Below are 24611 nucleotides of genomic sequence, written 5' to 3'. Positions count from 1 at the left end.
ACTGCCAGTAAAATGCTCCTTATATGTCAATTTGTGTGGGGGGACCTTTACATTCCTCTATAAAGATTAAGTTCTCACTGTGTAATACACTGTAAGAGCACCAGCAGCTGTGTTCTGATCCACTGCATCGCTCCCTGCAGACTCTTCAGTCAGTCAGTCTGTCTCTGCCTGTCTGCACCTGTCTGTCTCTCCTCCTCACAGCCATCCTGTCTGCCTCTCACTGACACTTTGCCACAACAACTTCTTGACGCCTCACAAAGTGGCCGTCGGTGCTGTCATAGAGCCGCGTGTATTGGCGAAGCATAACACTGTCACAGCGGAGTGGTTGAGTGTCACAGTGACAAAGACGAGTGCTGGAGTGACTTAGCAGAAGTGTGTGTCTGTGTGTGTGTGTGTGTGTGTGTGTGTGATGAGGTTGAAGAGAATCTCAACTCCTTGAGAATGAAAAAGCTGAACTGCAGCAATTTTCTGTAACATCACAGGAGGGCTGAGTGACAGGCTTAAGTGTCAGACTACAAAGCTCTCACATGGAGACGCTCTGAAAGGAATAAGACGGCAATTTAGTGTTCTGCCTTCTGTTTTTGATTTTATTGAGCGCTTGTCATGCTGTGGAGAAAACGGAAACGAATAAATGATGCAGTGAACTGTAAAATTGCCGTTTGCTTGTCGGAATCTTTTTCACTGTTTATCCCAGTCGATCCAAATATAGCCCTTTAATTAATTGTGTCTTTAATTTAAGCCATTAGACCTGATCTGTTAGAGCGCTCAGGAGAGAGTGAACAGCACCGACTGAGACTTCCAGTGGTGACAGACTGATGAACTGCCTTAATAACCTGTAAGTCAACAAACTGTCACACATGTAACCTGAAGCTTAAGTGTCATCAGTACGGAGACTAAGTTTATACATTACCCCCAAAAGTTACAATTCTTCTCTGTTGTATTACCACTCAGTAGTCTGTGAAAATAACAAGGCAGAAGTTCAGTCAAAAGTGGCAGCTGTAACCCGGTGGTGGGGGTTAGTTCTCAGTGTTTGAGGGTGGTGATGTCATGTCACATAACAACATCTACCGGAACCCCAATTAACTGTCGCCAGCTGTTGCTAGGCAACAAAGCAAGCGTCAAGTTGGCAGACATATCTGAAAAGCAGGATGTAGTGCAGCTTTCAAAATAAAACTTGCACCGAGTGTTGGCACGTTTTCCCTGTTGTATCAGCGTCTTCTTTTCATCTCGAAGAGAATCGGCAGTGTTGGCAGTGCAGTCACAGCGAGCTAGTCTTTTAGCAGGTGAGCCAATTCCAGTTTAGCTTAGCCTCTTCAAGCTAAAATTCATGCATCTGACTCAGAGGCTTTACAATCTGTGCAACATATGACAAAGTATGAATGGCTGTTTGCTGCTCCTGCAGCCAGAACATCATATTTTCATGCTGTTGTTTTCAAGGCCCCATACTGCCAGTGGCATCCTGATGCCTCCGGAAAACACTGCATGCAACTTTATTTCATTTAACCTCTTACCATTCTTCTTCTTCTTCTTCTTCTTCTTCTTCTTCTTCTTCTTCTTCTTCTATTTATTATCAGGCTTACTACTGCAACTGAACAAATTAAATTGTCTTTCATACAGTCTCATAGATACAGCAGTTTGATACAATTTAATAAAAAGTTTCCAGTAAATTTTCAAAATTGAATACAGGATAATGAAAGTGTACACTGTGGTTTACACTGTAAATGTGGTCTTCGTTGCAGAGCTACAGACTGTAATAGAGCAAATACTACATAGGCCTACATGGGCCTGTCTACATCCAACAAGGATGATCAAACAATAGACCTATATATAGGCCTGGAAGTCTTTTTTTTATTATTGGCTTACATATTTCCTAAGTGTCTAGACGCAGCATTGAGCAGCTGTGGAAGTTTGACTATTGCTTTGTTGGTGTGTAATTACAGTCAATTTATAAAAGCGTCAGACGATGGCGCCAGTCCCACAGTTGAAATACACTGCATAACTCAGATTGCTCTGACCTATCAGTCAACCAGTCTGTTTTACTGAGTTTACCTTCAGTCTTGAAGATCACTTTCTGGAGATTAATTAGAATTTACGAGTATTATATTATATTACATTACATTATATAAATCTGTTCAAGAATTGTATTTCGTCAGTGTTTGCTCTTTCAGACATGCTTTCCCCTCTCATGCATGTATGTTGCATGGAGTGGTGACTCCAGGTATCTTGTGCAGGAGAATGCAGCAGGTTGAGTGATACTGAACTGGTTAGATTCACAAAAGGAAAACAGCGGGTCAACCTGATGTCAGCAGAACCAGGAGCAAGTCCAGGATACAGCACAGTCCGCCTCCTCAACAGATGACTGAACAGCTGGAGGTTTAGACACACACACAAGCCCCTCACCCCACAGACACACACACACACACACACACACACACACGCACACGCACACCGGGCGCCGCGCTTTTAAATCCACCTGTTCACGCTCCTCCCTGCGCTCTCCGCTGCCGGCTGAAGAACCAGCTCTGACTGACGCCCTGTGCAGGAAGTGTCGAGGGGCTGCACCGCGGCGCAGCAGATACAGCAGGACTCCCTCCGCCGCTGATGAATGGATTACCTACACTCTCACCTCTCCCGGATGGTTTGGCGCGTTCCCTCGTCACATCAGATTCCTGAGGGAACTGCTGCCTCCCCATGATTACATGATCACCTCACCAACAGCGTGGACACTGATCGCTGATCATGCGAAGTGCACTGATTTGAGACCAGCTTTGACTCCAGTCACATCCCCACCGCCGCGGCTGATCATCTGGAGAGGTTTCCTGCAACAATTTGTTGCAAACATTGCGAAAGGCGAAGTCATGGTGCCGGTGCCGCCTCGGATTCTCATGGCACCGTGAGAACTTTCTCCCCCCCCCCCCCCCCTCTTTTATTTTAGATGTGTGTCAGCGGGATCGTGCTTCTTTGGGAAATTATCCATCGTTTCCCTTTTCAATTATGTTCACTTTTGCTGCCTTCTGCTACATGCTGTCTCTGGTCCTCTGCGTGTCCCTGATCTTCTTTGCAATATGGCACGTAAGTACCATAGATTTGGTGTATTTTTTGGAGATTTCTCTCGTCTTTTTCTTTACATTTGACAATCAGCAGATCTCATCATCGGGGATGTGTGTGCATAGTGGACGCGCAGGTGTGATATTTGCATTTTATCTCACAGCCTTGAGCATAAACATTCATTTCAAACGCACACACCCGTGGCTCTTGCACAGTTTAACATTGCAGGATCATTTTTTTTGGCAGCTATTTATCTCCACAGGACAGGTGAGCACCTGTCTCTTCATCCATCATCCATACATGCATCCAGTTTGTCACAATTTCCTACTTTACACAGTCGTGCTGACCCAATTTCATACCCAGAAAAGCTTGCACCCCTGTGCAAGATCAATTAACCACCCTTCCTTCCAGATCAATTAGGAAAATCTTGTGAGTCTTATCTTCCCCCCTCTCATCTTCCTCTGCTCCCTCTGCCTTTAATCAAGCCTCGGCTCAGCTACACACCAGTGCCAATATGACTGACTGCATTATGATATTTGAATAATCTAATTATTTGCTCCCAGAGCAACATCTCCATCATGCAGGGGCCTTATGTAAAGACAGATTTGGGTCAGGTCTTCCAGCCTATTGCCCCCAGTCTGCGTTTTGTGTGGAAACAACAACAGGACCTGATGACTGATCCTCTGGAAATTGCAGCTAATAGTCAGTCTGCCTGTCCATCACACACTGTCCAATGTGAGAGTGCAGACACCAGTGACAGAACGGTTAAAAATGAGCGATTATGCAAAAAGCTGCAAACACACAGCACCTTTTATGATGCTGACAAAGAAAAACATCTCCATCTGTCCTGATTCATAATACAGGGCCCAGAAACCACAGCACTTCCTCCTCTCTCTCTGCGATGTGAATTCAGCACCGGTGGAAGGATCACAATGGAAGACTATTATTCTGTAGCTTCAGCAATAAATCCACATCGCACCAAGGCTTTATTTTTGCATTCTGCTTAACAGGGCAGAAACAGTGGAGAATGCCTCCTCCACTGATTTCCCATCCACGGTTGACACACAGACAAGCAGCAGTAATAAGCTGGTGGCTCCATACTGCGAGCAAACGTAATTAGGAGGGAGACTGCAAGGTGGGAATATGTGGAGCTGTGGAAGCGTGCGGCGGAGCCAAGGCTGCACATTAACACCAGACACCTGCCAAATGCTGGGAAATATTTGGCTGTAACTGTTTCACTTCTTCTGTCAGTCATTTTGGCAGGTGGCCATTTCCCAGTCTTTTTTTTCTTCAACTTCATCTGGGTTCAAAGAACTTCTGATAAAAGCAGTGGCCACTGTGACAGCAGGATTCGGGTTTTACTTTTACGCCCTGAGCAGCAGTGCATTGCTAAAAAGAGCGAGTGTGTTGAGTCAGACTACCCGGGGTTAAATCAAACTATAAATAAAATGAGCCAGTGTTAATGAACATAAAAAGACAGAGGCCACATAGAAAAAAAAACAATGGAAACCAAATGAGTAATGACCTGCTCTGACTCAAACATACCAGTCTTATCTGCAGGTAATACGCGCACATGACTCACTGAATCCCAGCATGACCAATGACTGCACACAGATGAACCTCTGTCATTAATTGGCTGTAATCAATCAAACCATAGCTGCATAGTAAATTGCTTTACATGTTCATGTATCTTCTCTGCTTCGCTACTTATTTTCAGGTGCTGATAAATCTTTTATTCACTTGTTTTAACTCTCAATGAAAATAACAGATTCTTCTTTCATTCCCTTCATTTACTCATTGAGCTTTTCTGTAAAAAAAAAAAAAATCTATGTGAGGAAAAAAAAGAGGACATGTTTGCTATCTTTAGAATATCTGATATCATTAATCACTCCTCTCCGACCAGACCTTGGACTCAATGTGGGCTAGTGTCTTAAGTAAGACAAGGTCGAGGAACAAGGAAGGAAATGTATTCATTAAAGCCACCATATGGTGGTGGTGGTGGTGACAAAGGTACTTCTTGATAACTATGGCGAAATCATGTACTTTAAAGGTCTATGTTTTACACTTTTATTTTGTTTTATTTGAAGTGTTGATGTCCATAAGAAGATATATTTGTAGTTTTAAGAACCAAAAGCTATCTCAGTGTAGTTTTACATCTCCTCTCTCAGGTTTCTCCCTGGAGCTCTAGTAACAACAGGTTGATGAACCAATCAGAAGAGAGGGTCTGAGCCTCTCTTCTGATTGGCTCACTGTTTTCTGAGTGATCGAATAAAAATAGAGCAGGTTTCAAGTAAAAACTCAAAGAAACCAAATCCCACAAGATTGGATGGTGGGTCCAGGTGGGCGGGTCTTGGGCCGTGGCTGAGAGTGATGACTGCTTTGTTGTGACATCACAAAGTTCCAGAAGTCCTGACGGCTGGTTTTAAGGCTCAGTTTCTGAATACAGGCTGTGTGCATTTCTCTGTGGACTGAGGCTCTGACACTTTCACTGTATTAATATAGAACTTAGACCTGCTTTATAATCAAAAAACACATGGACATCTCACTTCATACAATACAGGGACCTTTAAAGACAATTTTGTGTTACTGTTACTTTTATGCTACTTTATATTATTACTCCACTATAAATATAAACTTTTTACTCGACTACATTTATCTGACAGCTGTTGTTAACAGTTACTGTACAGATTACACTTGATTTTACTTAGAAAACACGTCATCATCATATTCATGTTAAACCACCCAACAGCAGTAAATGCATTTATTATGGAAAATGAAACCACATTATCTGAGTAGTCAGGATTTTCCATCATATTTCAACATGAATGTGAATATTTCAAACTCTTTAAAGCTCAGAGATGCTCAGTATGTATCATTGATCCAATTGGTCCTTTCTATTGCGTAGCAGGTTTAATTATTTTCACTTCAAATGTTCCATCAGTTCTTGTTTGGAGAGAGTAAAGACAATTTTCTAACTGAAGATGTTGGCAGCTCACCAAGACATATTTCTTCTGTAGGACTAATTTAATGAATATAATAACGACAAGCAGGTCACAGTATTCCCACATAATGACACTTTGAGTGTTTCACTTCCAACCAGATGCAGCGATCAGCACAATCAATGTGTTCATTGCATAAAATACAACATCAAAGTCACCCATGGGAGCACTCACAAAAGCCATTTAAATTAACATACAAGGTGAACTGCCACCTCCCCTGAGCTCCGAACGCTTCAGCGCTTCAACAACCCCACTGCTTGAGTGATTCTCCTCCCTATGTAACCACAGCCCCGTATGTGTTCAGGGGTTGGTAGCGAGCCAGACGCTCCTCCAGTGCACATCTGATAGCTGGGAAAACCCTCTGGTGCAGATATGATGTAGAGGCTGTCCTGGCAGCGAGGCAGAGGGTAGAATGTCAAACTGACATCATTTACTCTCCCAGTAGGAGGTTTCCATTATAATGTGGCAGTTTTGGTATTTAGTGGATGGAAGGAGCGGTGAAGTATGAAAGCATATTTTGTGTGGATGGAGCAGCAAGTATGGCTGAATTAACAACTGGGCCAAATGGTCTAAATCCCCAGTACCCCAGAACACCAGGAAAAAAGCAGACCCTGGGTTTACTGTCTTCTTTACTTTATTAATGGTTTAAAAAAACAATGCAAGATCTCAATCAATAAATCAGTAACAGTTCAATAAAGTTCCTCTCCAGACATGTTTTAATGTCTGATTAATATATTGTTTAACATCGTTTTCACACATAAAAAGTGACAAATAAAAAAAAACAAAAACGGAAAACTGGGGCTGGAAGAACATACACTCTTACTTCCTCACTGAAAAATTCTGGATCAGGCCTTGTGCCCCGCCCACCGCCGCTGCTTGTGATGGGCTGTCAGGTGAAAGAGCAGAGAGCTTCAAGATGGTTAGAGGAGGAAACATCAGAGAGACTAGGCCACATGTTTGAGCCTCAGTCAGAACCAGAGTCAGATGAGGAGTCTGTTGTTCACCCAAATCAGCGACTAGCAAATGTATCGGAACGGTTATCGTAGTTGGCATCTGCTATTTGTTGATGTTGTTTGTTAGCTTGTATCTGGTAGTGGCTGACACAGTGTTGGTGGTTGTGCTAATGCAAAGTCCCTCTCTCTGTTTTGACAAGGTTTTAAATTTATTTAGCCCCGCCCCCTGCCCCCATAATTTGACGGATTGAGTTCGAAGGTTATATGACATATGAATTCCTGGCTGTCTGAATCCTTTTTTATAAGACTGTCACTGGTTCACTGCAGTTCCAATGTGAAAATACTCAGTCATGGCGCTGACTGTTTATTTCGCTCGTGATTTGTCTCATATTATTTAAAGAAATACCATATGGACATGTTAACAAGGTTAAACACTTCATTTTAATTGGAGGGGGTCTTTAAAACTGTATCATTGGCAGATAGAAAGGATAAACACCAGATGAAGGGATTTTTCACAATCTGGCAACCCATAACTTTTTTCTTATTAAAGGCTTCTAAATAGTCCATAAAACAGTAGTAAATAGTTTATCATTGAAGAAATAGTTCAACATTTTTTGGAAATGCACTTTTTAACTTCATCCCAAGAGTTAGACAAGAAGATTGATGCCACTCACGTGTCTGGAAAATGACAAACTTTAGAGCTTAGCTTACTCCTGCATGTCAGAGACACAATCAAGAAACAGTGCAGCACATAAAAAAACAATGACATGTTGTTTCTGAGCTTTGGTTTTAACAATGAAGATATTCTCACATCCAAATGCAGGTGCTTTGGAAAGTGTCACTTCAGTCTTGAAAAGAAGATTATCCCACGCGCTGCTCTTCCTTAGCATCACGATTTTTTGATCATCCTAACGTCCCTCAAGACCTTCATCAGAGGTATTACGTCTCTGGCAATTACAGCTAAAATGCACTAACATACATACCTTTGGACAGGCTAGCTGATTCCACTGTTTCCAGTCTTTATGCTAAGTTACACAAACGACCCCTTAGTTCCAGCTTTATATTTATCATGAAGACATGACAGTGATATCAATCTTCACATCTAACAGTCTGCAAAGGAGCTAATATATTTCCCATAAATGTCAGACTAATCCTTTCTTGAAGCCATGGATTAGTATCTATAAATCGTTTATAAATGGATGCCTTGCAAAGTGGTAGCCTACAATATCACTTTACTTATTCATTCCCCCAAAGACCAATTAAAGACGTTAAAAATTTAATATGATATTAAATTTGGCAAGGCTGAAACACAGCATAAACTAAAATGATGGGGACTTAAAAGCAGCTCATGAATTTTTTACCAAATTTTGAAGCTGTGTCTTTAAAAGAGGCATCATGACAAAACACGGTCTCTACAGTGCTCAGACATTTAAGACCTTTTTACATACCACATAAAATGCAATTAAATACCTGTTTCATAAACAAAGAAAAATCAAACAATGTTGGGAAACCACTAGGACCAATAGGCTATTTAGAAAGTACATTCATTTACTAACAGATCATATGTTTTCAGTACATCCCAGCTGTATGGAACAATAACTCTCTAATTACATTATTTGTATCTTGTAGGTTCATATGGTAGAGAAGGAGGAGTGCTTTTATATTTTATAATCTCTTTTCTCTTAACCCTCTCCCCTCCACCTGCCTTCTATTCATTCTCTTAAATTACCTCACACAAAGCAAATGCTGGTTTGAATAAGACCAAGGCGCCGCTCCACATCAGGATTTCATGCACACTTTAGGGTGGATTTCGAGGGGAGCAGCTCAGCCAGCGTTGTGCTCCGCGTTGCTTGCTTGCCTAGCGTGACTTTGCATCACACTGCGATTTGACAAGTACAGGGCATTGGCAGGTTTAACAGAGGTGTCATGTGAATCATTGTTCACACTGAACAACCACAACACTCCCTCATCTGTTGCTGTCTCTGTGGTGTTCTGATGATGGAGCAAAAGAAAGTTGTTGTTTTTTTGAGGGGGTTGCTATGTGCAGGAATGAAAAAAAAAAAAAGACTTGCATTAAGAAAGAGTATTTTCCCTTGATGAAATTTAGAGGGTTTGACTTTCAAATGGCAGACGGTTGAGAGACTGAATGTGAGAGCGATATTTAGCCAAACATGGTTTGTGCTACTTTCCTTGCCTGCCAGAGGCCTAAGCCTGTTCCCATGATCTGTAACGCCTCAGACATCTACTGTGTGGGTCTTCTGGGGATAGGCAGAGGAAAGGGGACAGAGAAAGTCAAAGGAAGATAGATGGAAGGGGGGATGATGCAGCGTTTGCCCAAGGAGAGAGGAATGACAGGAGCTGCAGGAGTGATGGGTTGAAGGAGAGGAAAAGAGGGGGAAAGGCCAGAGAGACTATGGATTCCACTTCCTGGGAGTTCAGACCAGGGCAGACTGGGCTGGAGAGACGACTGGAGCAGAATACAAAATGATAATCAGACATGAAAAAGATGGAAAAGGCAGCAATGCAAGAAAGAGTGAGGAGAGTTAGAACAAATCCTGAGATGGACCAAGCAATACCTGGAGACAAGTGACAGCAAAAGATACATATGCAGACATAGATGAAGAAATCAAGACAAAAATCAACTTCAGACACAAGAGCAGACAACAGCAGGTAAACCTTTATGGGCCACTTCAAGTTCACACTGTCTTCATCTGGATTATTCATGTCTTATAACAGCAATGAAATAAAGATGTGGTACAGTCAGGTTAATGTACTTAATGTTCTTGTTACAGCTGTCTACCATCTGTGCCCAAAATAGCTCATTCAGTATTTATTAAACACTATGTTGAATTCAGTATAGAGGATAACATAATGTGTCAGTTGGCAAAATCAAAAAAACAACGTATGGTACTTTAATATAATAGGTTAGATCCTCTATATAGGGAATTATAATTCCCACTAGACATTCAGACATTACTATTAGTTCATTGGCTATAAATTTAAGTTGAGTTAGTAGTGACAGTGAATGATCTTGGACTCATCTTTGTATGTCTTGGTTCATGTAGCAATTCTGGTTAATAGCAATCCTGTTTTTATACTTTTGGTCATGTTGGTAACTCACCAACTATGTCATAATGAAGTCACCTGGATCCAGAACGTAATGCCACCCAGCCAGTCACAACTTTGCAGGAAGGACTAAGACATTGGTTGTGTCTAAATAGATAATAATTGTACTGTCTACCTAGTCTTTCTCCATTTTGTAAATGTAACTAACCTAGTGGGATGTCTAAAACTAGTTTCCTTTAGATCTGGGCATTGAATCTGATGTTATTATTATACCTATAATTAAAGTAAGACACAGGGTTTACAAAACCCAAATTTTGATAAAGCACACAAACTTTCCTCTTGGCCTTATCATGGCTCGTTGACATCTATTATCATTATATCTATTAAAAACTGTATAGAGGTTGGAATAATGTGTGGAGAAGAGGGAGGTAACGTTCAATGAAGGCCACAAGTTTCACATACAGTGTTGTCTAATAAGACTATAAAACATAAAAAGGAATGTACTTAACGTTGGAGATGTGATTGTAATAGGTGCTCATTCGCCCAGCATTTAGCCTGCAGAGCCACATTGATTTCGCATGTACAAACAAGGTAGAGGCTCATGCTCAAGGTGCCCTAGTAAGACATCAGGGGAGAGAAATGCACAGGTGATGCAGCTGATTGTAATTCCAATGAAGCAGACAGTCAACGGGGGTTTTCTGGCACCAGGCCCTTGAAGCTAATGGAGGTGGCGTTCAGTATATAGCAAGGCTGGTTCAGCATCGACCCATGTGTTCATTAACCCCTGCTGGCTCCCCATCCATCATTCCTACTCCACTGTTTCCATTGTTCCACTGCACAGTGCATACACTGGGGATTATATGGGTGATCCTCTCTCCCTTTCCCTTCCAGTTCTTTCTTTCTGCTTACAGTAGATCACCAGCTATAGCACTAGCTCTTCACATTTGAATATTAAATGATTGTAAGTGATGTTACAAGAGACTGATGGTAATTTTACAGAAACAAGAAGTCATCAGACAAATTGCTATTGAAGCATTTTATTTGTGCGTATGTTTAATTTGTGAACATTTCTCTACGTGAAGCTTGTGTGGATTTGTGGATTTAGAATCAACAAGATTTGCATTTATTTTTCCTCTGTGGAAAGAGAGTTGTGTCACTTAACATGTACAGTAGTGGATAACAGTCAGTACTATAGGGGCAGTACTGGGAAAGGGAATAGCACTGATGGTGAGCAGATAATAGATCAAACAGCCTTTCTATAATTGCACAGTTGAGAAACCATCAGTATGAACACCAAAACCTTTTTACTTGCAAATTTGAGTGCATTGTGTTTTACCACATTTCACAGATTACTGCTGGAGTGTAATGTATCAGAGGCAATTTAGCCGGTTAGCTTAGTATTGCTCAGTCAGAGAGAAAGACGATAATTAGCAGCTGTGCTAACTGAGAGCGAGAAACAAAAGATAGAAAAGAATATTGTTTATTCTTTACACACGAGAACATTAAAGTCCAGCACAGGCTGCCGGCACCTGAACAAATTAATCATTAATCGTTCATCTTAAAACACTGTAAACCTAACAGTGGTAACTGCTCAGAGGTTGTTGCGGCTCCTCTCGTCTGTTGTGGTGGAACACTAAAGTGTTAGCAGCTAGCTAGAGGTTGTGTTTTGAAATGTTACAAATAATGGATCAATTCCTTCATATTAATGTTAGGTAACGGCATTGGTTGCCATTACAGTCAACACTTCTATTACACCTATTAACACTCATATCACTTTATAATGTCAGAGCCATTGTTTCAGCAACAGCAGTTTTGGCTGCTATCAGTTAGATGTACAAGGTCCATTGTGCAAAATAAACGGTGACTATGGGTGATGTAATATAAATCAGCCACATGAGATTAACACAGTCATTTATAAGCCTTTACTTAAAGATGCACTAATCATTTATATAACATGAATATAGATTTGTAGGTGAAATGCTATGCTAACATAAGTCATCTATAAACTTTTAGTAAATCATCAAATGATCATAAACAAATCACTTGTAAATAATAATAATAATAAATAAGTAATTGGTCAATATATTATGAGACTTGTTGTAAGGCTGTAGTATCAGTATGTCATAAATAAATCATGAACATATTAGTATATAATTTGTTGATGTGTCATTAATTACTTGTAAATAAGACCATTGAAAGCAGTACTGAACCCCAAATTGACCCTGATGTATCATCACTGTATGAATGTGTGTGTGTGAATGGGTGAATGTGGCTTTCATTGTGAAGTGCTTTAACTGGTTGGTTAAGACCAGCAATGTGCTAGACGAGTTCAGTCTGTTTATCTTATTAGCAAATAATTTGCCTATGCAGCAGATATGGGGCATTTGGAGTCATGGAGGTTATGACACTGAACCAAAACAGTTACGTTGTGGGGGCAAAAAAACAAAACAATAAGATGAAAGATCCTAAAATGCTTCATAAAGGTGAGGGGAACCACTAAGGTGGGTGATAAATCTCTAAGGATTCATCACCACGATGACCCCTTGCACATCATTTAACTGTTTGTTGACATGAAAACACTGACAAATGCAGCTTTAAACATGTTAAAATGTTAACAACACTGTTTAACGTTGTGTTCTGTTGATGCAAGATCACAAATTACTCATTTATGTGCACAAATAGAAAAGAAAATAATACCTGACATGTAAAATAGACTAAAGCTAATAATCCACTTTTTTCATGAACATATTCATTAGACTGTCAGTGTTACTGTCTAATACAGTATGTGGTTACACTTCAGGGACCTCCAGTTTTTAGGCATGCAACAAAGATGAATCTTCACAACATTGTCTCACTAAGAGCCTCTAAGGTTAAGGAAGGAAATGTTACTGCAAGCAATGTTTCCATGGTAATCCAATTCCTGCTATTGATTTTAGGACAAAAGCCAATGTTGTCCTGCAGTAATGTTGTCACGGCAGCATCATTTCTCATTCAGAAGGTGTGGTCACACTTTAACATGTGTACTGTGTTGAATATGCTCAGTTGATCATTGTTGCTGAATAATATGAATTTGGTGCCTCGCTGAGAGTCCTGACATCCGATTCATGCATACAAAATTCTGATGTAGGAATATTTGGGAAGGAAGAGCTTTGTTTCCTTTGATCTCATCACAGCGAAAGAAGGGGTTAACTTTGAGAACAGTGTCTATTCAGGGAAATCAGGGGAGCTGCCTTCTCCAGCTGTATCCCCCTGGCAAGGTGTTCAGCACAGACACGGCTACCAAAATGTTCAGCACAGATACAGGTCCACGCTGACAGGAACATGTTGGTGATTAAAAAACAAGCCCGCTCCCAGCACATGACCAGGTACTGACCTCAGGGAAGTCTGCAGGAGAGGGGATATTTTGATGATCAATATAAAGTCATGGAGAGGGAAAAAAGATTCGGAAAGGCAGAGACCGAGAAGTCTAGTGCATTCTGTGTTGTTTTACAGGAAACGAGTGGAGGTTTCCCTCTTAGCTGTGCTTTAAAAAAAACAGCATCAATATGTAAAGCAGGTGATCCTCACTTGAGTGAGAATCCCTGCATATGGATTTGTCTGTAAGGCGTCAAAACTGTGCTGAGCGTTGCCAGCCATTAAGATTGTGTCTCCGCTCCTGTTATTTATTATTAAGCCTGCCATTGCAAAAAATTGCATATCAAGCAGTGAAGACCAACACAGGCTTACTAACATCAGACCTCTGGTTCTTTGTTCGCTAGGTTCTGCATTTTACTCTCTGCCTGAGATAAGATGAAAATTTAATGCCCCTCATGGGGACATTGGGCAGCCTGTGTTGTAAACTTTGCGTCATGCCTGGTGGTTAATACAAAGATTGCATGAATTAAGTCCAGCACTGCTCAGCTCTCAATTGGCTGCATGCATAATAGACTTAGTGTTTGGCTCCGACTTCATTGGGTTGTTAATTGCGCGTCAGATGTTGGTGAGGAGTGGTTGTGCAGAAAATTAACCTATATTGAGAGGATTTAAAATCCCAATGAATAATTGAGGCAAGTCTTTGAATAATTTAAGTGGACCTTGTTGTGTTTCACATTAGGGTGGAGGTTCCGCTGATTGCCGTTGTTGTTTTTAATCTTGTTATTTCTGTATGAATTCTTTGAAGGTTGCATGGAGAGAAAAGCGTGTTTTTGGTTGGTTTCAACTGACTGATAGACAGTGGAAATGAGCACAAATTTAGATCCTATGGACTAAAACACAACAAATTAGGCTACATCCATGTCTCTGTTCCCCTCTCTTTCCTTTGCAGTCCTGTAGCAGCCATAGTCTGCATTGAAGCACAGAATTCGGCGTGCCAAGGGAAGGAGCAGAGGGTGCCAGTGTGTTGGCTGTTTCTGCCAGCCAACCTTGACTTCAAAGCAGTCTGTTAAAGTGAACATCAAAATAGAGCTGGATTTGCAAAAACAGAATCCATTGTCATTGCCGTGAAGCTTCTGCAGGAATCACCCTCTGAGCACATCACATATCTGAGTTTTGGTCCTCTGGCTTGCAGCTCGGAGGCAAATGTTGCTTCTGATCACTGGCTGAGTGGTCTGAGATCAAGGGGATGAAATTCTGCTTTACAGTGGATTTTCCCATTTATTACAACATGGGTCTTATCTTTGTAGCCTTGGCCATTGTTCATATTGGTGTTAAAAAAACATTGTACTTGCCAAGTTACTTGCTGATTTCTGGGAATGCTGTGTCACTGCTAAAAATAAGTTTGATGGGCAGAAAGCACCAGTAATCAGATGATTATACAAGTTGTAAACAAACCTCCAGTTAAAACAAACTTATTTGGAATAAAAAATGAAGAAAACCATAAAATTGTTCCCAAAAATGTCCACTGTAGATATCCATCACAGTCTGCTTTAAATTTCCAACCACAGTTGGTTCAACTTACTGTTTTCCTTGTGCAATGAAGGACCAATTTCTTTAACTTTTCGAGTGTGTCCACTTTCCCCTCTTCCTCAAAATAAAGTGGTTTAGCCAGGTTTTGCAGCCTAAGTCCCATGGGTTCATTTGGGCTGCCCTCCCATTCCTTGCTTCTGGTGGGGCTTCTGGGTTTCCCTAATCCAAGAAAGGTAGCTGTCTTCCAAACTCCTCACAGATTCTTGGTACCAAGACCTATTGCCTCTGACAACACAGCTCTCAAAAACAAAAGGTATACAAACCCCCCCTCAGCTTCTTAAGGTGGTTCTTCAAGAATTGGCATACAGGTGAAACTCCCAAAATACCAGTCAATCAACATCCCGATGCTCACCTATGGCCGGTGGCTCTGGGTAACGATTGAAGGAACAAGACCATGGACACAAGTGGGCTAAATGAGTTGCCTTTGCACGGTGGCTGGGCTCACTGTAAGATATTGGGTGAGCAGGTTATAGTTATCTTGGAGTAGAACTGCTGCTCCTTCCATTTGAAAGGAGCCAGTTGAAGTGGTTCTCTCATCTGATTAGGATACCTCCTGGATACCACCCTGTGAAGGTGTTGTGGGCACATCCAACTTGGGGGAGAGCCTAGGGCAGACCCAGAAACCCCAGCAATGCCTCAGGGTCCCTCAGGAAGATCTGGAAGTTGCAGCTAAGGAGAACAACATTTGGGCTACCTTGCTTAGTCCACTGCCACTTCAACCCTCACCCATCTATGCACTCATTATCATTGTTCCCTGCTTATGCAAACTTTATTTGGTGATGTCATGATACCACAATTCAGCAATTACTTTGAGTATAATGCTGCCATAACTAATAAGAAATAGCAGCCAAATTTACAAAAATAAGACCTGTTGTACTAAATTTGAATTATCCTTTAAGCCTGACATCCACTCAGAGCATCCAGCGTTCATCTCATAGCGCATAGGGATGTATAGGCGAAGTGTCTGTGCTGCACTTTTATGTCTGTGTCTCTGTGGAGGAGTGTGTTCCTATGCATGAGTACGTACAGTGCTTCCCTGTGTACATGGATTTTTGCACCATGACGACTTGTGTGAGCGAGTGTGAGTGTGTATTCCCATTGCCCATGAGGAACAGCCTGGGGGAAGCTAACACACTGTAACACAGCGAGGCAATGAGCCGGGATCACTGTTGGGGTCCACTGGGAAATAACATGTAAGGAGCTGCCTGTTAGTGCGTGGGTGAGCCCAGGGAAATAACCCGGGATTGGCACGAACCTTTGCCATCTCTCTGATGTTAATTCCCCACACTGGGCTGACACATTCACATGTACAAATACACACATCCAATCCTCCTCTTTTTTCTTGCTCACATAAACGCACAATGCGTGGATAACATTGTCGTATCACACAGACAGTGATCCAGTTTTTCATAATCTGCACGCACACACACACACACACACACCCACACACCTGTCACATCTTACAGTTCCCCTATGGTGCACACACACCGGAGACACAAAGAGTAACTCATATGCAGATACACTGACACCCTTTTACACACATTTTACTCCTGAGGCCCAACTAGTAAAGCAACAACATCTGTCATTGTAATGCAACGGCCTCCACTGCAACACCACTGAAACTGTTGCAAAGTTTCTCAACTGTTCATCATTACTTGATGTTGTTATGATTATACTCCCTTATTAAATAGATGGTATGTCCACTTTCTGCTGCCTGACATCAGGTGGGATCCTGTCCTCTGTTTGTTGGAATAGACCATATAACCAAAAGAGGACTCTTGAAATAAGAGCTACAAATATCTTGTCGCAAATGACAGATAAGTTGTTGAGCTGTTGATCTCAGCCACCTTGATTGTCAAGCTGGCCCAGCTTGTATAACCTCTCAGTCCCCAAAATTGCCCCCTCTGGATTTGTGAGCTGGAGCAGGGTGCCTCTCCAATCAGAATCCTTGGCTAATCAGTCAGGAAGTGGGAAGTAGGGATGGGCAACGCCTCAGCAGCTGGAAACAAGCCTCATCCTTCAGAGGCTTTTTTTGAAGACTGATACACAGTGGCCCTAGACGATCCCACTTTGAAGGACCCTTCAAATGTATCTTTCTTTTCCTGGGCAACAAAGTCTCCAATGGGTGGCCTTCACGGCCCAGCCTATCCAAAGTTTCATTGTGGGTTGGTAATGAAAATAATATATTAGCAAACAATGCTGACAGAGGTCCAGAGGATTACACTTTTAAATGTAAGCGTTGGGTTTCAGCTCAGTTGAACAGGTAGCGGTACAAATGTTAAAACCAAGGCTGTTAAAACATCAAGTTTTTGTGAGAAAAAAGTTTTGTGTTGTGAAGGTTGCTAGGCGACAGGAGCCGTGCTTTGCTATGCAATGGTAAAAAAAAAAAAACGAGCACAGCTAAGAAAAAAATCCTCCGTAGGTCAGACCATCTCATTTTGGCTCGGCCCTTCAAAGGCCCAGGATGCGCACGCTGAATAGGGGCACAGCTATAATGTCATGCACCCTACTCAGCATACACCACAAAATACAGTACTACAAGAAGGCTTAGACACATGGGGTGGGCGTCAGCTGCGGCCATAACATTGTCGCATGTAGAGAAAATCCAAGGATGGTTGTTCTTTGAAATGTGTCCTGCCTTGTATACCATCAGGTAAACACAAGAACAGCAGTTGCTGACCTGAAGACAAGGTTGATTCAGTCAGTCATACATCCAGGTGTCAATCACACCTTCCTAAGTACACCAGCCCTTAAACACAAAGGCATCATCAAGTCATTACTTTAATTACTAAATCTAACATGTTCATTTCCTGCATTCCACAATGTAGCAGTGGGTGGGCATCAGATGACACCAATCCAGGGGGTTCTGATCTATAAGTCTCTTGCATGTAAATGTTGTGCCTCTGATGTGATGCAGATTATGTTAATGATGTGAAGCGGATTCTGAAATGGAGGGGTGTGCTAGTGAGAGCAGCTTCGAGAGAGCACCGGCTACATATAATGTTTATGTCAGGGGCTGTCATTTGCCTGTCAGTGCAGCAGGTGGAGAAGCTCTGTCCAGCAGATGATGTTTAATGCTCTAAAATTGAGGCGTTGAACTTGACATCTCATCTAAATTTGCCCAGTACTTTGATTTATGACCAAATGTCTACAAAACTATTGACATTCCACTCAAGTGAACTGTGTACAAATGCTAATTAGCAAATATTAGCATGCTAAACAAAGCTAATGAAAATGGTAGACGTAATGCTTGCCAAACATCATTATGTTAACGTAGCCACAGACTTTGTCTTTGACTCATTGTCTCAGCAGGAAACAAACAGGTGAAACAAATTTAGTTCATGATGGCTCAGTTCCATAAAGTGGAGGATGCACTATACTAGGACCCTGAAAGTAGCTCACCTAAATGGAATGCAGTCATTTTTATTATTATTAATTAAACCTGTAGTTTTCATGCCTTGATCTGCCAAAATGTCTGCAGACCCTTTGTCTACTTAAAGCTCAGTAATTTTCCAAACAGCTGGGCACTGTAGTTTTTTATGAACATTATTTGATCGGGAATAAATGTCAGTTGTCGGGTCCTGTTTTCATCCAACAAATATTTGCTGGGCTACTGAGTATCCATTATTCATAGGAGCAGGGAAGCATATATATGTCAGGGCTGAACAATGGCTCGGACTCAGATGCAGATTAACACAGTAAGCGAGTTCACAATGTCCTTTAATCAGGCAAAAGTCGGTACACTGGAGATCAGTCCGCGGAGCAAAGGTATCAAAATCGGTGGGCAAAGGCAGGGTCAAAAACCAAAAACTAGACAAGACACGAGTAAGGCACACGGGGAATAAAGGCTGGAACATAGTCATACAGAACTAGACGAACTGGCACAGAAGGGAGGGAACACAGAGACTAAATACTCAGGGAGAGGGAAGACAATGAGACACAGGTGCAGCACATTAGGGCAGGGCAGGTAATCACACAAGGGGAGGACACATGAGGGCAGGAAGTGAGGAACCTGAAACGAGAAAAGAGGTGAGTCTCAAAATAAAAACAGGAAGTACAAGACAACACACTAGGGGAAACAAAAAAGGGAACTCAGCTATCCAGCTGAGGCATGACAATATAGGGGTTACACAGAATTACTACTGAACATTTTATCAAAATATCATCCAATTCACAAAATGGCCAAGAGCAATATCAAGATCGCAAGAGCTGTTTTTTGATAAAATGTCACAACATGCCATAAATGAAGTACTGTGGTGCTGAGACACCCCAGTCATAAATTTTATATTTTGAGAAGCAAAAATGACCATTTCAGCTGAATTGTGATGGAAAGTGACAGATATTGCAATTGCAATATCTGTCAAAATTATTGCAAGATTATTATTATTATTATTATTATTATTATTATTATTTTGAAATATCATTCAGCCCGACTCAAAATAAACTACAGTGACCATGTGGTCATTTCATTAAATATCAGTGATATTGCTCTTTAATGTGTTTTCTATAGTTTTTTTTGGACAACAATGAAGCTCTATGTTTGCTGAGAAATAACTAGTATGTCAGGTTTAGGCTACACAGACAATAGTAATTGGTGGTTTTGGTCTTTATTGAATTTGTGGATAGTGATTAAGATATAGCACATCACTGGCTGTTTCCTGGCTGTTAGTTGTGCCGTGATAATATATTTATTGTCATTCAATAAAGATAATCTAATGTCATGGTCTCTGCAGCCCAGGTTGACACATAGTGTAAATTAGTGCATTCTGCATGCTGGTGGTGAGACACACAGGAGGCTTCTGGCATAATGATGTGCTCTCAGAATGAGCAATTTCATTCTACATTGTTCCTCCGTTTTACTCATTATATAGTCATCACTTGTTTCCCTCTCTCTCTCTCTCTCTCAGATAACGGCTTTTGATGAGCTCCAGGCTGACTTCAAGGTGCCAATCGATCAGGGCAATCCACTCCATGCGGTAGGTTTCCTCTCCCTGCTCACTGATACGTTTCACTACGTGTTTCTTTCAAGTAATGTTTTTTGTGTGTGTGGATGGAAACTGGAGCACCAAATGGGAAATGACTCAAATCCTTTTGCTAAGGGCCACAGACATGAACACGCTTGTCTTTCACTCTCTGTCTCAGTCTTTCCCAGTTTACACTCCTGTATCTTCGCGCTCTCTCTCTCTCTCTCTCTCTCTACATTAATTTTAAATCAGGCAGCTGGCAACACACTTTTTTTGTAAGCCCTTCTCTCCTCACTTTCTGGCTGACAAGCAGACTATTATAGGACTTCAGGGCAAAGCATCTAGTGTGAATGAATCATCATTTACAAATAACCCTTGAATTCAAATATAAATAAAAGTGACAAGTCACAAACAGAGATAAACATGAATTTACAGCTTGTCTCATCCTGCACACAGTGACACTCACCAGTCCTAACGCGAGCTATTTCTGGCCTCTTATCAACCTGAACTGTCTCAGATTCATACTTTCAGCTAGACTTTCAGTATAGCTCAGTTCAGAACAAATGTCACTTATTATGTTTTTTCTTTCTATATATCTGAGTTGCAACCTATTACTTTATCAAAATGCTAAAATTGAACTTGAAATCTGCAGAGTTAACTTCCTGGTTAGTGTGCAAAAAGATGTCATCTCTTGACTTTACTCACTCATGTCATCCATCTGTGTCACTCTTGGACATGTTGCTCACTGTGTTGCCTCAGCCAGAGTACTCTGCATCATTTCGTGCCATATTCCAATGATGGCTGATTTGTAGATGTGGTTACATTTCTGACACTGTCAGAATGGTCACTGGCAACACACACCAGACATATGCTGTATGTGTCAAAACATCTTAGCCTATTGATTATCGTGGTACGTAAACACATCGGCTGCATCTAGATCATAGGCTGTATATAAAGAGGGACATAGCCTCAGTGACAGTTTCTGAAGTCCGGTTTAGAGGCTGAGAGTAAGCTGCTCTACTGTCGCCATCTTGGCAGTGCCTGACTTCACTTAATTCCCGGCTTATCCAAAAATGGGCAAAGAGGTGGGGCATGTGTGGAGCTGAGAGTTCTGTGCATCCCAGTTTGGGGCAAACTGTTACTCATCTGTCACTCAAAGTGGCCACGCCCTCAATTATACATATTATTTTCAACCTTAATTAAATTTAAATGGGCAAATTATATATAAATTCATCCCCTGTACAGTTGTCATGAAGGAGGAAATTAGCTACAGAGACCCAAACAGTTTTTTTGCACCGGGCTGTAAAGTTGGACATTTTAACATGGGAGTCTGTGGGGACTGACTCACTGTTGGAGCCACACTCTAGTGGCCATTTGACAAACTGCAGTTTTTGCACTTAGCTTCATAAGTGCCACTTGATCTAGACACACATAATACATGTTTAGCAGTAATTTTATCAGTTTGATTTGCTCCCTGCATTGGCACATCCTGGCTACCGACCTTTAACATCTGTCCAGAGGTTATGTGCATACATGGACCTTATTTTTTGATCCATCTGGTGTGTGTTATGTGCATACATGGACAGTGTATGTGTCACTTAGATCTAAGTGTAAGACACTGGACACCATCAATGGATTTAAGACCATTCTTCTGGTTTTCCATCTAAATATTTCATCATATTTCCCTCAAGAGAATTTTTTCATCAGCGACCACCCAGAACCCACACACTGCTTATAGGGTTTCAGTGTCACGTTGACAGATACCAGCAGGCTTATTGTCGGCCACACCCACAGATAGTACCATTCATTTCAATTTATCCCGAACATGTTTTAAAGCCTTTTTCAGTCTTATGCAGGGATTTAAGCTTTTAGTGATACCTTGCATCCCATCTGCTATTTAAACAGGAACGCTTATTCATCTCAGCTTGCAGAATGTTATGTTTTAACAATAGTCAAGTCACAGGTTAATACACAGGATTATATATACATCCGCAATTCTCCCAGGATGTCTGATAAACAAATCGGATGTGAGGTGAATATTACATAAATGCTGTGGATTAAACTGTGTTCAAGCAGATCTGCATGAATGCATTTAATGTGTAAATATATTTATATATGAGACTGTACTGTGAGAAAAAAAAGGGGGTAGTTTGAGCCTTGGAGTGTTTTTCTCCAACACACATGTTCTTACCTCAATCTCATCACTTTCTGTTACGTTTTCTCACAGTGGGGGGAGAAAAAGCAAATATGTTCTGCTTCATCACTCTTCTGAATTGCCACACCAGCAGTCATCGTGTGGAGAAAGATGTACATCATGCGTCGGCCAATGTAGGAAATCTGCCACAAGTGAAGTTGTTTTAGGATGAATTCCAGCTCTCTAAATCCCCTTCCCTTGAGTCATTTGGGCTTTTCCTAACACAGTTGGCTCTTAATAACACATAGTGCCACCACGCAGCACAAACAGTTAGTCTGGAGGTGACTTTGACTTAAGAGCTCTGGACTGTATAGCTTCTCTGGAGTATTGACTTCTATAGTTCCTCAGGGATGAGTGGAAGCGAAGAGGGAGAGAGGGAGAAAAAGTTGGAGACGGAGAGAGAATGATGAAAAAATTGCAAACTGGGTGAAAGAGATGAAAAGATGGGAGATGGAGACAGACGGAAAGAGGGATGAATGAGGATTTCTTAAGAGGCAAGCTGAAAAGAATTCCTCGGCTTGAAAGGCATTTTCAAGACTCTGGAAACAGTGCATTAGACCAGATTTCCCCTCTCATTGCCACTTTCATATTTTTGTCATATTTGCATATCATTATGCAGTGCAGAATGTATCAAAGAATCCAGCGGGGGAACGGGTACAAAAGTTCCATCTAATTTTCTCTTCCTTTCTCTTTCTTCTCTCACTCTCTTGTATTTTCTAAGTCCATCCTTCCCCTTTGCCTCCTGCTTCTTATATGAAATGAATCACTAGTACCCATTTCCACATGAATATGTTGCCTTAAAATGCATGATTTCTCTTTCAAAACCATCCATTAAATCTATTGTTAAAGCTTTAGTTACCCTTAAAAAGTTTTCCACTGAGTTCCCACGGGCACCTGGAAACCCTAGAAAGTTTGAGGATTATGGAAAAATAATAACCAACTAGAGTATCTGAGTTTCCTGAAGAAAATGCATGTGTTCGCTGGATCTGCTGCCTTTGGCTCTGGCGAGTGACGTGTAAAAAAAGTATCTTATCTTGTTAAAGCAAAGGAGATACACACATAAGAAATATAGCTTGTAGATATAAAAGTATTAGTCAAATATTGAGTATGAGCAAATTTGTACTCCATGTCCCTTCCCTTATGCTCATTTCATATACACATAATTGAGTTAATCTTAATTCAGTTCAATAAACTGTAGCTGAGCTTCTCCGAGCTTCAGTTAAGGTCTAGGGGCTTTTATTTTGACTTATTAATTTGAGTTTTGCCTAATTGGGACTTACTTATACTTTTGAGATTAACTCACAGGCCTCGTGTGTGTCTGTGTGTGTGTCTACCTGTACTTCTGTCTTTGTGAGGACATTTTGGGAAAGTGGGGACATTTTGTCCAATCCTCACAACTTTAAAAGGGCTTTCTGAGGGTTGAGACTTGATCGGCTGGGACTAGGGAATGTTTTAAGTTTGAAGTTTGCAAGATTCAAGTAAGTGTGTGTGTGTGTGTGTGTGTGTGTGTGTGTGTGTGTGTGTGTGTGTGTGTGTGTGTGTGCGTGTGTGTGTGCAGAGGTAAAAACTCTTTGCAGTGATGCCGTAACTCAAAAACTATTTACCACTGAAATTCTTCCTTGTGAGCATCAGGACTGAAGAAGTAAATATCTGTGTAGATGATGTGTAAAATGACTGAGCACAGTTTAAAAGGTTTCCCTGTGTTCAGAGAGAGGTCAGGTAACACTGGACTCTGTGGGGAAGTTTGGAGGTTCTCGTGTTGTTCACCTGGTTGATATAAACCCAACAGGCTGACACCTTTATCTGCTGGACCGACCCTGGGCCACATCCACAAAGGTCTGTGACTGAGTGAGTGACTAAGAGATTTTTGGCTGTTACTCTTTCAAAAGGATTTGGTGCAAACAGTTTCTATTACGTCATCAGGGGCGTTTACAGCAGATCCACAACAGTTTTCAACAACTGTATTTCCCTGAAAAGTGACCGGAACCTTTATTTACCTCAACCTCAGAAAGCAACAGGCCTTTATTTGAGTCAGACTTTGTTTTTAATTCCCTCTTGGAATAAAGTTTAAACAACATTTTTTCCCTAAATTTGTCCATCATTCTCTCTGTCTCTTTGATCCAGCAGGTTTGTGGAGTGAGCAGCCATAGTTCACAGCTCACATCACACACACACACACACACACACACACACACACACACACACAGAAATGATCCATATGATCTATCTCACTAACTCTTGCATAATTTCTCCCACCCTGTTTTCCCTCTCTCCTCTCTTTCGGTCTTTGTCTTTCTTCTTTCTTCCAGGCAGTCTAATTAGCAGTTTCTGTCAGCCTGCTCCCCACACACACACACACACACACACACACACACACACACACACACCCCAACTTTCACTATCCCTGTGTGGAACTCATTGACATAATGCACTCCCCAGTCTC

General features: G+C 41.4%; 1 protein-coding gene across 4 annotated transcripts in view; it reads left to right on the top strand.

Moving 5' to 3' along the window:
• The first annotated feature begins 2043 nt into the window (after nucleotides 1-2043).
• cnih3 (cornichon family AMPA receptor auxiliary protein 3) overlaps nucleotides 2044-24611 on the top strand; it is an 85970-nt gene continuing 63402 nt past the window's right edge. The window contains exons 1-2 of one of the 4 annotated variants that reach the window (XR_011691066.1): nucleotides 2044-3072; nucleotides 19918-19986. Coding sequence is in view for 3 of the 4 variants with exons in the window: in XM_071478542.1 (XP_071334643.1) it covers nucleotides 2995-3072; nucleotides 19918-19986 (147 nt within the window). In the remaining variant the exon portion in view is untranslated. The remainder of the gene's footprint in view (nucleotides 3073-19917; nucleotides 19987-24611) is intronic. The other 3 variants (XM_071478542.1, XM_071478543.1, XM_071478544.1) reach the window with 3 other exon arrangements.

Source organism: Trachinotus anak, unplaced genomic scaffold (genome assembly GCF_046630095.1).
Source record: "Trachinotus anak isolate AG129_WGS33_773 ecotype Australia unplaced genomic scaffold, CSIRO_AGI_Tana_v1 ptg000005l, whole genome shotgun sequence".
NCBI lineage: Eukaryota > Metazoa > Chordata > Actinopteri > Carangiformes > Carangidae > Trachinotus > Trachinotus anak.
The sequence above is the reverse complement of the archived record's forward strand: the minus strand, read 5'-3'. Positions and strand labels throughout refer to the sequence as shown.